The sequence below is a fragment of the Hypomesus nipponensis genome, chromosome 6 (assembly GCF_054491055.1).
Source record: "Hypomesus nipponensis isolate SF chromosome 6, ASM5449105v1, whole genome shotgun sequence".
NCBI lineage: Eukaryota > Metazoa > Chordata > Actinopteri > Osmeriformes > Osmeridae > Hypomesus > Hypomesus nipponensis.
Genome location: NC_140366.1, coordinates 19,964,216 through 19,978,844, shown reverse-complemented (window position 1 = coordinate 19,978,844; position 14,629 = coordinate 19,964,216). Strand labels below are relative to the sequence as shown.

At 47.7% G+C, this 14,629-nt stretch overlaps 2 protein-coding genes across 2 annotated transcripts in view; one reads left to right on the top strand and one right to left on the bottom strand.

The window, feature by feature from the left end:
• Positions 1–257: 257 nt before the first annotated feature.
• On the bottom strand, positions 258–3,758 carry rpl7l1 (ribosomal protein L7-like 1). Its single transcript, XM_084700239.1, has 6 exons — positions 3,641–3,758; positions 2,961–3,069; positions 2,522–2,685; positions 1,465–1,602; positions 1,117–1,226; positions 258–867 (listed from the first exon to the last, which is right to left on the bottom strand). The coding sequence occupies exons 1-6, from the start codon at positions 3,652–3,654 to the stop codon at positions 659–661; spliced, it is 744 nt and encodes a 247-aa protein (XP_084556365.1). The 5' UTR covers positions 3,655–3,758; the 3' UTR covers positions 258–658.
• A 352-nt stretch (positions 3,759–4,110) lies between these two features.
• ncoa1 (nuclear receptor coactivator 1) overlaps positions 4,111–14,629 on the top strand; it is a 31,734-nt gene continuing 21,215 nt past the window's right edge. The window contains exons 1-4 of the mRNA XM_084700236.1: positions 4,111–4,351; positions 4,611–4,671; positions 5,351–5,676; positions 12,417–12,610. The gene's annotated coding sequence lies outside the window, so the exon portion shown is untranslated. The remainder of the gene's footprint in view (positions 4,352–4,610; positions 4,672–5,350; positions 5,677–12,416; positions 12,611–14,629) is intronic.

The window sequence follows — 14,629 nt, the reverse complement described above, 5'->3', positions numbered from 1 at the left end:
CAGATCAACGTTTAGAGGAGATATTTGCATTTCAAACGCAACTCGCAGAACAGCAAAGCCCCCCGTAGAAAACACAGCATGTAGATTCGATTAGACAATCTGTAGCACATCACCCCATACTAACACCAGTTCAGGTTGAAGATCTAAACTAGTTAATATTCAGAGCAATTCTGGAACCTGACTAGAATAATTACTGAATATGATTCATATTTGCAACTTGACACCTTAGGCATTAAACACTCCTGGCTTACACATCACATGGTATAACTTTAGTATTTTATTTATTTATTGGAAAACAAACAAGTGTTACCTTTTTCATAAACCTTACAAAGTAAACATAATTCTGTCCATTTGACAAAAGATGATGCAGTCGTCATTGTGTGTGGAACTCCAGAACATCTGAATGTTTCAGTTCCAACCAAAAGGCTCATGGATATAGCAGAGTTGGTGTGGTTTGTTTTGTTCCCCCAAAGGGAGGGGGTAAACACGAGGGATGATCCCATCAAGGAAGGCCGAGCATGTCCCACAGCCAACAGACGCTACACGTCCATACGCAGCGTCTCTCCCACCATCGCCACAAGCTGAAGGTGTGATTAAATACAGCAGAGGTAAAGAGTTCAGCGCTGCCAGAGCCAGGGCACGGCAGAGTCCTTCTGTCTCAGTTCAGCTGGCGGATGATGGAGTTGATGTCCGCTGCCCGGTAACCAGGGTTGCCGATGTCTTTCAGTAGCCCGGCCTTGTCTCTGGCGGCGTGCCGTGCCACCGACAGGCGGAACGGCCACAGGAAACTGTTCACCGTCCGGAAATGCCTCCCCACAGAGTAGACCTCATGGATCAGGTCTTCCAGGCAGATGATCCCATGCTGGCCTGAAACACAGGTTCATTCAGATTAGTTCTCTAGAGTTTGTCATAATCATCCATCACAAGGAATCACAGGAAATCATGTGATTGATTTGTCCACATCCATGGATTTCTATTTGAAAAAGATATTTTCAGATTCTTACTTGACAGATGCAAGCACTGTTTGACTACTTTGACAAGTACATGAAATACATTGTTATGGGAAATATAAGCAATCAGAAACCCTGGCGTTCATGTTGTGTGTATAGGACTCACCCAGGTGCTTCTCTATGAGGGTGTTGTCAGTGAGAGGAACCTTCTTCCTGTCTACCTTGGCCTGTCCTCTCTTCAGAATCAGCTCACGCACAGACTTCAGGTTGGGAAACCTGAAACATGACAGGTCACCATCATCACCATTGCCATCATCAGGGTTTCCCACAGTATGTGGGTTAGTAAAGGTGGTAGGGTGAGGTTTTCCGTCTGACCGGTTGCTCTGGAAGTAACACAACGTAGTTAAGGCAGCAGTTGGGTGTTGCTTAGGCAGCCGCCTTAAGCTGCAAAGTGCTGAGGGAAACCCTGCCATCATCATCACCACCCTGAAAATACTGGAGAGCAGCCTCTTACCCCCAGGCTACATAGGGCTCCACCATCTTCAGCATGGCCATGCTGGTCTTGTTGACTCTGACGAACGCCCCGCTGAAGATCTTCCTCAGACGCAGCATTTGCACCACCTTCATCACTCTGGGGCTCACGCCTTTGATCCTGCGCACACACACACACACACACACACACACACACACACACACACACACACACACACACACACACACACACACACACACACACACACACACACACACACACACACACACACACACACACACACACACACACACACACACACACACACACACACACACACACACACACACACACACACAACGGAGCTGAAATGATTGATGTAATATTCTAGTTGAGATGCTATTCAGCTATAGTCGTACAATCGTTGAGATATTATTGTTCCTTGTGCCTGGTAGCTGAGAAGTACCTACAGACCGTTCCTAGACCCTGACCACCAAACTGCTGTTTAGAACTCTGCACTACTGATCCTTGATTCTCTGTTGTCATTCGTACTTGTGTGGCTGCCTGAGGAAGCCCTTCACATGGTGAAACTGTGACTCTCTGGGTATTATACATATCTGGAAACTACACACTCTCCTCACTACAAATGTGAATCGCTTAGATATCTTTAGCACAACTGAAGTTACATCATTTTAAAAATTGACCTGTGTCAAAAAAGTGATAAGGGAGAAAACTGCATTCAAAGATCCCAATCCGTTTCATAATTCGATTTGACATGGTTGGAAAATCTTGCTAGCTAACATGTCCAAAAACCATTAAAATTAACTGCAAGTTACATTTAGCAGACGCTTTTATCCAAAGCGACTTCCAAAAGAGAGAAGTTAATGATAGGTAATCATATACTTTTTGTACATTACAATGAAGTTTAGGATGTTAACTATACAAAACATCAAAAATCTCAATTTTGACAGAGAACGATTTTCCATCTTTTATGGCTCATAGCCAACAAAGAGTGACCGCGACATCCCACGGGGTTCTACAGGACGCCACACACACACTATTAGAATACTGCTGTGGACATGTGTGTGGTACCACTCACTCTCTGATGCGAACAGCGAAGGCCAGTCTGTTCTTGGCAGGGGGGAGTGGTGCTGCTGGCCGGCGGTGAGCTCTGTTGATGCGAGTCTCATCGCGGTGTTTGCGGTGGCTCTCTTTCAGAAAGTCTTCCAAGCGCTTGAACTTCAACGGTTTACCTTTACATACCTGGATAATAGACAATCCTCATGGATTACACACAAGTTGGGCTGACCCCACAGAAGGTCGCCATCATAATGGACATTACAGTGTTGACTTATAAAATACGTAAAAAGTGGACACACTAGGGACACACAATGACATAAATAACAACAAATAAATCGCTTTTGCCTGCTGCACCACTGAAAAGTTTGTTTCTTGATAGCACTTTTATACTGCGTTGTGAGCTTAACTACTGTACACATGCATAATGAAAAGTTACCAAAGATTATCAGACAACATACCTTTCTCTTTTCTAACAACGCAAGCTTGGCCTGTGTGGCTTTGATGGCTTGATACGCTTTTCTTTTCTTCAACAAGTTTTCTGGAACCAGCTTGATCACCCTCTTCACTCTGGAAGGAGCCATGAGCAAAACGTCAGTGAGAACTGGGTAAGTTACAGAAGGTGAACGTTGATGTCACTAGTGCATGATACAACAAGTGTAATATTTGATAATCCAATGAAACCAATGGGAAAAGCTACTTCTATCTCTATATGTAACCCAAATGTTTCGAATGATAAGTCTAGTAACTACAAGAATAATTGCTGTACCAGCTGCTTTTCGAGCTTTCTTGTTATACATTTCTGGCTTATTTACACAGCATTACAAAGCATTATGGTAACCGCCGTTCTTTTAGGAAACGTTGAAGTTCATCTAGGCAAGATTGAAACTATGACAAGCCTACGGTGGGGATGTTGTCCCTCAGCTTATGTTAGCCACCTGGCAATTACAGAGGTGTACTTTCCCCATGCGAGATGGATATATTTCAAAAACTGTAGTTTATACAACATAATAAAAAAATACGAGAAGAACATTATTACTATTTATCTGACGTCGTGAAATAACATGATATAACACATTTTAGTAGTGTGTTTAGTGTAGGATGGACTTAGATCGGCACGTAAACAAATTCAAATACTCACTCTGGTTCAGCCATTGTGAATTTGATGTGTGCTTGAAAATCTGCGACGTCGCGCTAAGATTACGTCTTGGAGCTTGCTTCCGTCTCATGTGCCACGTTTCTGCCCCCTAGTGGAGCGGGGTTTATCGTGAAAACAAAGCAGCGAAACAACTTTCTATGTACCATTCACATGTGTTTGTAAAACATTGTCAACATTTCTTGTAATTTGCTTTTGATAACAGTGACACGTACATGAGATGAACACCTTACATATTATGCAAACAGCACTTCAGGTCTGTTTCTGCACATTAATATTGTATATGTTTATTAGAAACCCAGGTTTCGAGAAATAAATAATAACAGGGACCATCCATGTGGGCGACATCTACCTGCACGGTAAAATTGAGCAGCATCTCTGCCCTCCTCGTGAACGCCGCGGCTGCAGGCGCACAGAGCTGCTGCTGTCACTGGCGTGCACGAGCTGCCCTGTTTGTTTGTGTAGCGAGATGTTGGAAATGGCGGAGAGGAGAGACCAACGCGACAATTAAAGATTTCAAATATTAATACACTGCAAATGCATATTATAAAACAGCCATGAAACGGACTCCAGGATAACTTTATTTTTTCGGCAACGGACTGGAGTACATCTGGACAAGGAGAAAACATTTTTTGATAAGCTTTGAATTAGCTAGCTTGCAGCTAGCTTGCAAACTCGTCAGTGCGATATTTACTCGTAGGTTTGTTGTTTGTCAACATAAGCTCAAGTTAGCTAGCCACGTAACCCACAACCAAATACTCCAGTATACTGTTAGACCACAATTGTCACTACTGTGTGCATTATGTTAGTAATCTCTCAGATAAAAAATCAAGGCAATTGACTAGTTAGCTTGTCAGCTAAATTCGCTAGCACCACTCAGCAAGCTGGTTAACTACTAGCTAGCAAGTTGTAGCCTAGCCACATTGCGTCTTCACTATCGATATACTTTTTACAGCGGTTGTCCAAAATCCTGTTACAAGAGAAGATTAACAACAGAAGTTGCAGAAATAACGCAGGTAAGTAATCCAACTACACCCAAACAACATAATTTTGCCGAAATTCACCCAGCAGCTGCGGACCGAATGCGCACGATAGTGGTGGAGGATTAAAGCATTTTGCTTGCTCTCCTGGCTATAATCGAACAAAGTGGTATTTGGATGTGTGAATTTTAGCAATCGCTGGTTATGAATTGCCGTGTGCATTTGCTATATGTTATTATGTTTTCAACTTTCTAGGTCGGTAAATAATTGAAATTCCTCTATTTATTGATTTATCTTGCCTCACAGTCGCCCACCTCGTCTCTTGTGTCATATGGTTATCATACGACAATCAAATAACAAAGGTGACATAATATATTGTGTCATAGGGAGCAGGCTTGATTGAGTTTTTCGCCAATTCAAATGTGGGCGTCTCCAGTCATTTGCTAGGTGATGAGGTATGTCATTAAATCAAGTTGAACTAAACCCTGGTTCATTATCCGTCAGTCTTGTGGATTCCATGTCCATGTGGATTGATTGTCACACTCTTCCGCACTGAGCAACGTACCGTGTTCTTGTAGAGCGCTTTGTATCCATCCCTCAGCAAGTAGACCCCACATTCATATTAGCAGACCTATACCAATACAAACACAGGACAGACCTATATAGTCTACATAAAAGCTATGCAGCCTGTCTGTTTTGGGTTTTGTCCACATAGATCAACAAGCTAGGATCCTACTGGAACATGTGACCAGATCAACAAGCTAGGATCCTACTGGAACATGTGACCAGATCAACAAGCTAGGATCCGACTGGAACATATGACCAGATCAACAAGCTAGGATCCTGCTGGAACATATGACCAGATCAACAAGCTAGGATCCTACTGGAACATGTGACCAGATCAACAAGCTAGGATCCTACTGGAACATGTGACCAGATCAACAAGCTAGGATCCTACTGGAACATGTGACCAGATCAACAAGCTAGGATCCTACTGGAACATTCCAGCAAAGCAGAGTAGATGAGCTTCAACGAGAACAGGTATTCTCATAGACATATAGAACAGGTATCCTCATAGACATATAGAACAGGTATCCTCATAGACATATGTCTATGGGTATCCTTGTCTTAGACATTCCTCAGGAAAGAGAGGGGAAAGCAGGAGCAAGGTAGGCTAGTGAGACCAGCACTGACACACTTCTTTCTGCTCTGTGTCACCAAGGCCCCAGGTCACCAAGGCCCCAGGTCACCAAGGCCCCAGGTCACCAAGGCCCCAGGTCACCAAGGCCCCAGGTCACCAAGGCCCCTGGTCACCAAGGCCCCAGGTCACCAAGGCCCCAGGTCACCAAGGCCCCAGGTCACCAAGGCCCCTGGTCACCAAGGCCCCAGGTCACCAAGGCCCCTGGTCACCAAGGCCCCAGGTCACCAAGGCCCCAGGTCACCAAGGCCCCAGGTCACCAAGGCCCCAGGTCACCAAGGCCCCTGGTCACCAAGGCCCCTGGTCACCAAGGCCCCAGGTCACCAAGGCCCCAGGTCACCAAGGCCCCAGGTTACACAGCCGATTACAACAGTGTGGGTCACTTCATATAAATGAAACACAGACTGGAAGTTAGCCTGATACCTTTAGACATGTGGAGGAAGGGTTAGGGTTAGGTTAGGAGGGTTCGGTTAGGAGGGTTCGGTTCCACCAATAGCTCTGTGTGGGTGGAGGGTTAGGGTTAGGTTAGGAGGGTTAGGGTTAGGTTAGGAGGGTTAGGAGCTGTTGCAGTGTGTCACATCTTGCTCTGTGTGGGTGGAGGGGATCCACCAATAGCTCTGTGTGTGTGGAGGGGATCCACCAATAGCTCTGTGTGTGTGGAGGGGATCCACCAATAGCTCTGTGTGGGTGGAGGGTTAGGGTTAGGTTAGGAGGGTTAGGGTTAGGTTAGGAGGGTTAGGAGCTGTTGCAGTGTGTCACATCTTGAACCATCCTGTCTGGGCCCAGCAGGCAGGCCTGCGCCTGCTGCTTATTTACCTAATGACCAGAACACAAGATTGTTCAATAATACCATTTATAGGCTACTAAACATGTATTTTATCTACTTATTTTTATCAGCCTAGATTTTAAATGCGGGTCTTTTTAAGTCAGCATGCAGATGAGTGCCAAAACGACCTGATTAAATAAATTATACATGGAAATGTAAAGTATAGACACAGCAATGCAGTGCAGAATGGTTAGATGTGTGAGTGTGGAGAGAGAGGTGTCCTGCCAGGACAGAGTAGTGTGTGTGTGTGTGTGTGTGTGTGTGTGTGTGTGTGTGTGTGTGTGTGTGTGTGTGTGTGTGTGCGTGTGCGTGTGTGTGTGGTCATTGCTGTATGGACTCCACTCTCCCGCCCTCATTCGTGAGGCACGCGTACACACACACTCACTCACTCAGTCACATCCGCTGCTGCTGGTGAGGGGAGAGAGGGAGGTGGGGGAAGAGGGGGCTGGTGGTGAGGGGAGAGAGGGGGCTGGTGGTGAGGGGAGAGAGGGGGCTGGTGGTGAGGGGGGAGAGGGGGCTGGTGGTGAGGGGAGAAAGGGGGCTGGTGGTGAGGGGAGAGAGGGGGCTGGTGGTGAGGGGAGAGAGGGGGCTGGTGGTGAGGGGAGAGAGGGGGCTGGTGGTGAGGGGAGAGAGGGGGCTGGTGGTGAGGGGAGAGAGGGGGCTGGTGGTGAGGGGAGAGAGGGGGCTGGTGGTGAGGGGAGAGAGGGGGCTGGTGGTGAGGGGAGAGGGGGGGCTGGTGGTGAGGGGAGAGAGGGAGGTGGGTGCTCCGTCAGAGGGGTGACCTACATTCTCTCCCTGGAAACAAGCTGCTGCTGGAGACTGAGAGGATCTGTGGGGGAGGGAAGGAAACGGAGGGAGGGAAAGCAAGAGGGAGTGAGGGAGGAAGGAAGGAGAATTGTGGTGCAGCAGTAAAGGACCTGAGCTGAAGGAACCAGATATTAGTGTCAGTACAGCAGTGTGTGTGGGCCGGGGGATCCAGTTTGGGGACAGCCCAGAGGAGAGAGGAAACAAAGTGGGAGCAGGTGTGTGGAGGGGATCCACCAATAGCTCTGTGTGGGTGGAGGGGATCCACCAATAGCTCTGTGTGGGTGGAGGGGATCCACCAATAGCTCTGTGTGGGTGGAGGGGATCCACCAATAGCTCTGTGTGGGTGGAGGGGATCCACCAATAGCTCTGTGTGGGTGGAGGAATAGTAGGAGAATCAAGATGAACATTTGTGTCTGTCCAAGTTAACATGTTCCACATCAACAAGTTCATCAACAACGGCACCTCCTCCCCTGCCCCCCTCACCATCAACATTGACAACGCCACTGTCCTCCTCCCCTCACATCCGTAACCTTGGCATTATTTTTGAAAGTCACCTTACCTTCAAACGTCACGTCAATAACATCACCAGGACTGCATTCTTCCATCTCAAAAACATTGCACGCCTCCGTCCATCACCCTCTCCTCCACTGCCGAGATTCTGATCCACTCGTTCATCACTTCCAGACGCGATTACTGCAATAGCATCCTTTACCATACCTGCTGTTCCACACCTGCTGTTACTTAAGCAACGTTTGTCCTCTTTAGTTTGAGAGTCGGCCTCAGTGGCTTAACTATAGGGAGTGCAGGGAGTGCAGCTGCACAAGGCCCGTGGCGAAAGGGGGCCCGTCCTCCATCTCAAGTGAGAACTCTACCTGAAGAACTGACTGGGCCCCTCGCTCCGCGTACTCACCTGAAGAACTGACAGGGCCCCTCGCTCCACGTACTCTACCTGAAGAACTGACAGGGCCCCTCGCTCCACGTACTCTACCTGAAGAACTGACAGGGCCCCTCGCTCCACGTACTCACCTGAAGAACTGACTGGGCCCCTCGCTCCGCGTAAATCACAGAAAGGTTAACATATGATCCAGTCCGATCAATTTGCAAACATTTCTCAATTATGGTGTCAGTTATTCTCACCTACCCAATGAACATTTTAACAATAGTCAGTCTTAACAACAACAAATAATTCATTTAGCCTCATCTGCCTTTTGCTAAATGAAACAAATCTCGTTTTTATTAAGAAATATTGTCTGGGTAATATGTTGATTCTATAGCCCACCCACACGTTGTGATTGTTTGCCGTTGTGTTGCGTTGCGTGTTGAGTAATTGCGGTAAGTAGGCTACCCCATGCCCTTCATTCAAACCCAAAAGTGGCTGCAGGAAGCGGCACAAACGCAAAGAGCAGGATGAAAGGGTGGCAAAGCTGGCAAAATGATCTTCATTTGGATTTGTGGCGAGGTTTTCAAGAGGACGCTACGTCTGACCCCCAGCCCAACAGCGATGAGTGAAACTCAGCCACCAGGGTAGGCTAACGTTTACTGTCTGGTATAGCCTATTGAATGCATTTAGACATGGCTATTAAACGTCATTAAATGCACGTATAGGCATAAGGTAGCAGCCAGGTTAGATATTGAAAACAATGTGCGGGATGTTGTTGGAAAATAGCTAAACCTTGATAGGCTACACGTTAAGCTGGCATATCGAGCTAACAATAATCAAATCAAACATTCACCAATCAATTCACAATGTGTATTGTAATAAGCAGTGTTGGGAAAGTTCACTTTCTACATGAACTAGTTCAGTTCATAATTCAAAATGTTGAACTAAGTTCAAAACTACAAATAATGAACTAGGTTTGTTCAGTTCAGTTGCCGTCTGCAATACCTCTATGCCTCTACGCAATTCGGCGTTCTCACACTTGCTAGACTGTAGAAGAAAGAAAGAAAGAAAGCACACGCAGCGATTGACAGGTTGGGTAACCCTGGACACAAGACTGTTAACGGTGTGTTTTTAGCCTGGAAGTCTCTAGAAATCTGGCACCTTATTAAACGAAATTAAAAAGAGTGAACGTGCCATTCACAGACACCAGAATGAGTGCGTCCACTGAACAGTATCGTTCATCAGGCAGTAGCTATACAGTAGGCTACGTTCAGTTCACGTTCACCAAAATTATGAGCGAGTTCATGAACGTGTTCAGACACAACACTGATAATAAGTACATTTCCATGCGCCTCGCTAAGCTCAACACTCCATAATTTCGCTTGAGATAAGTCGGTTAAGGGGCCTGTTGGTGAGATCTGCACTCGGGCCCGCCAAGTCATTGTTACGCCGCTGGTCGGCCTTGATCAAAATGACTCTGTTATGTAACCGTTTCTTCTGAATGAAGGGTGCTGACCAACACACCAGGCTACTCTTAACTTGCTCTCAGATTCTCAGCACCTGTTGGGTATTTTTGGCCTCTGTTCCAGACCCCCTCTCTCGCGCACTCTCGCTCTTTCTCGCTCTCTCTCTCTCTTTCCCCCTCTTTTTCTTCTCTTTCTCTCTCTACCCCTCCCTATCTCTCCTTGTCTCTGTCACTATCTCTTGTCTCCCCCTCCTTTACTGTGTGTTTGAATCCTGGGTCAGCTGGTACTTCAGTTCTGTGCTCTACAATGTAGTTCAGATGTATCTGTAAATGAACTAGGCTACTATACAAGGACCCATACTCAAACAATACTATTTGTATCATTACTACTACTGCTACTTATAGTAATACTATTTAATAGTGCTGTCAAATGATTAAAATATTACGATTAAAATTAATCGCATACATTTACATTTATTCATTGAGCAGACGCTTTTATCCAAAGCGACTTCCAAGAGAGAGCTTTACAAAGTGCATAGGTCACTGATAATAACAACAAGATAGCCCCAAAGCATTGCGGGTAGCCAAAAACAAGAAATACACATTGTGAACAACCAAAAAATAAGTGCTAAAGGGAAGAAACCATAAGAGCATGTAGTTAAGCAAGTTACAATTAAACAGCATGAATCTCTAAGTGCAAGTGTACCTGTAGGAAATCAATAAAAATAGGATTAACTAAATTAGAATACAACTGTTTAAATCAGCTACCACTAACCAACAAGAGCAACAGTCTAAGCAAGAGTTATTGTGATCCTTGAGGAAACTAGCATTGGGTTCAGCAAACCATTCCTAAGTACCGTTTTACTCCCGGAACAAGTGCATCTTGGGCCTTCTCTTGAAGTTGGAGATCGTGGGAGATGGAGGGTTTGGCCGGGATGATGAGAAGTTCTGTTTTGACGAGGTTCAGCTGGAGGTGGTGCTCGGTCATCCAGGCGGAGATGTCTGCGATGCAGGCCTCGATCCTAGCTGAGATCCCCTGATTGGTCGGGGGGAACGACAGGTACAGCTGCGTGTCGTCAGGTTAACAGTGGTAGGAGAAGCCATGGGAGGTGATGATTGGTCCAAGTGAGGTGGTGTACAGAGAAAAGAGGAGGGGTCCAAGGACGGAGCCCTGTGGGACACCAGTGGAGAGCTGGCACTAGTGGAGAGGGTCTGACAGTTTGCCTCCCCAGGAGATCTGGTAGGATCTTCCCGACAGGTAGGATGAGATCCACTGGAGTGCAGTGCCAGTGATGCCCATCTCAGAAAGTCTGTAGAGCAGGATCTGGTGGGTAACTGCATCAAATGCTGCAGAAAGGTCCAGCAGAATGATGACGGACGACCTTGAAGCCACTCTGGCAGACTGAAGGGCAGTGGTGACTGAAAGGAGGGCAGTCTCTGTGGAGTGGCCAGTCTTGAAGCCCAATTGGTTGGGGTCAAGCAGGTTGTTATGAGAGAGAAAGTTAGACAGTTGGTTAGATTACAGCACGTTCAATTGTTTTAGAAAAGAAGGGTAACAGTGATACCGGTCTGTAGATCTGGAGGACGGCAGGGTTAAGGGAGGGTTTTTTGAGTAGAGGGGTAACTCTGGCCTGTTTGAAGGCAGAGGGGAAGGTGCCCGAGGTTAAAGAGGAGTTTAGGACATGGAGAAGAAAAGTTATGATGGAGGGGGAGATGGCTTAGTGAAATTTCTTTTTTTTTTTTTTTTGAAAACAACATTGCAATCACCTGGCTTTTTGATGAGGGGGCGGAGAATTCACATTAGCTGTGTGCTTGGCCATCAAGTGGTATTTCAGACTGGACGTGCTGCAATGATAGCTCAGTTCACAATGACAAAACACACAGAACACTTTGGTCTTGTCAATGGAACCATTTGGCAACCTTTTAAAAGTAAACTTTCCATTCAGAATGTTATTGGCATCCATTTCAGCATCTCGCACTTGACATCCACTCAAAACGTAACGTTAGCCTACTACTCTTAAGCCAGCTCGCAAGCCCAAACAACTGTGTGCGGCGTGCCTGTTGTTTTGTTTCCGATCTTGCCATATCCAATGTGGTGGTGTAGTTTTTCTAACATTAGTAGTTGTTGCAACAGCATGTGAAAAAGTTTAGGCCAAAAAGAACGTTAATTTTGCGATTAAATTGACGCCGTAAAAATGGGTTTGTGTTAACGCCGTTAATAACACGTTTAACTGACAGCACTACTATTTAACAATAACAGCACTACTGCCTCATGACTCTGGCTGTCCCAGCTGGGCTGTGTCCAAGCCCCTGCCTAAACTGCAGGACAGAGTAGAGGTTCTAGTGAAGCTAGTTAAGGTTTCCCTAACCTGGTGTCCCCAGCCATGACCAGGAGCTGGGTGTTGTGAAGCTCTATTGTGTGTGTGTGTGTGTGTGTGTGTTAGTGATCCCCTCCACTACCCTAAGGGGAGAGCTCCTATGTTAGTAATGTAATAATATAGTCGTGTAGTGTATATAGGAGCAGATGTCTCTTATGTAAGACTACAGGAGATACGTATATACCGCCACTCACACCCACACATCTCTCTCCCCTTCCCTCCTCCAGCTCCTCCAGAAGGCCTCCCTGCCCTCTCTCCTCCCCAGGGATGGTGCTGCATGCCAGGCAGGCCAGGGAGCCGTAGCCCCCATGCCCTGGTGCTCTCAGCCAGCCTGACCAGCAGCAGCCCAGCCAGAGACCAGAGGACTGCCCCCCCCAGCACGGCACCCCCTCACATGACACCCTCCGGAGCCCTACATAAAGTACGTGCCTCGCCTCTCCCCTCCTATATTTACATTTATTCATTTAGTAGACACTTTTATCCAAAGCGACTTCCAAGAGAGAGATTTACAAAAGTGCCTGGGTCAATGATCATAAACAAGAAGATAGCCCCAAAAACATTTTGGGTAGCCAAAACATGAAGCATACATCGTGAAAAGCAAATAAGTGCCAATAGGAAGAAACATAAGAGCATGTAGTTAAACAAATAAACAACATGGACCTCAAAAGTGTGAGAGTACCTGTAGGAAAGCAAGCAACAATAATATAATTTACATGGAGTACAAATAGTTAAATCAGTTAAAAACAAACCAACAAGTGCAACAAGTCACTCAATAAGTGTCATTGTGTTCCGAGAGGAAATAAAAATAACATTGGATCCAACAAATCTGTCTTGAGTACCGTTGTACTCCTGGAACAAGTGCGTCTGCTTTTTTTTGAAGATAGGGAGACAGTCAGTGTCTCTAATGGAGGTGGGAAGATGATTCCACCATTGGGGGGCCAGGCAGGAGAAGAGCTTGTGTTGGGACCGGGCGGTCTTGAGCGGTGGGACCACCAGGCGGTTGTCAGAAGAAGACTGTAGGTGGCGGGTGGGGGTGCAAGGCTGGAGGAGAGACTTGATGTAGGCAGGTGCAGTCCCGTTCACCGCTCGGAAGGTCAGTGCCAGAGTCTTGAATCTGATACGGGCCGTGATGGGAAGCCAGTGAAGGGAGATGAGGAGCGGGGTAACATGGGAGAGATTGGGTAGGTTGAAGACCAGACGGGCTGCTGCGTTCTGAATCCTCTGGAGAGGGCGGGTTGCTCATGCTGGCAGACCTGTGAGCATTGAGTTGCAGTAGTCCAACTTGGAGAGGACAAGTGCTTGGACTAGCAGCTGGGTGAAATGCTCAGACAGTCTGAGCATTCTATCAGCTATCTACCCCTCCTCTCCCCTCCTCACTTCTCCTCACCTCTCCCTTCCTCACCTTTCCCCTCTCCTCTCCCCTCCTCCCCCCCAGCCCCCCTTCTACAATCCTCCTCCTTTTCCATCACTCTCCTCCGAGTAGTCTGTCCCCATGGTTACTGTGCAGCAGTTAACACATGTGACCGTGGATGCTGCAGTTTCCGTGGAAACCCCAAATCTGACAGGGCGCATGTGTTTCTGAACACTGTCGTTGTCGTCATGCCCACCATGACTCCTCACTGCAGCCTCCCACCATGACTCCTCACTGCAGCCTCCCACCATGACCCCTCACTGCAGCCTCCCACCATGACTCCTCACTGCAGCCTCCCACCATGACCCCTCACTGCAGCCTCCCACCATGACCCCTCACTGCAGCCTCCCACCATGACTCCTCACTGCAGCCTCCCACCATGACCCCTCACTGCAGCCTCCCACCATGACCCCTCACTGCAGCCTCCCACCATGACCCCTCACTGCAGCCTTCCACCATGACCCCTCACTGCAGCCTCCCACCATGACTCCTCACTGCAGCCTCCCACCATGACTCCTCACTGCAGCCTCCCACCATGACCCCTCACTGCAGCCTCCCACCATGACCCCTCACTGCAGCCTCCCACCATGACCCCTCACTGCAGCCTCCCACCATGACTCCTCACTGCAGCCTCCCACCATGACTCCTCACTGCAGCCTCCCACCATGACTCCTCACTGCAGCCTCCCACCATGACTCCTCACTGCAGCCTCCCACCATGACCCCTCACTGCAGCCTCCCACCATGACTCCTCACTGCAGCCTCCCACCATGACTCCTCACTGCAGCCTCCCACCATGACTCCTCACTGCAGCCTCCCACCATGACCCCTCACTGCAGCCTCCCACCATGACCCCTCACTGCAGCCTCCCACCATGACCCCTCACTGCAGCCTCCTGCCATCCTGGATCACAGGGAGCAACAATACAGGGGGAGGCTGGGGCTAGAGCTGGAGGAGGCTGGGTCTGGGGGAGGCTGGAGCTGGGGGAGGCTGGAGTTGGGGGAGACTGGGGCTGGGGGAGGCTGGAGCT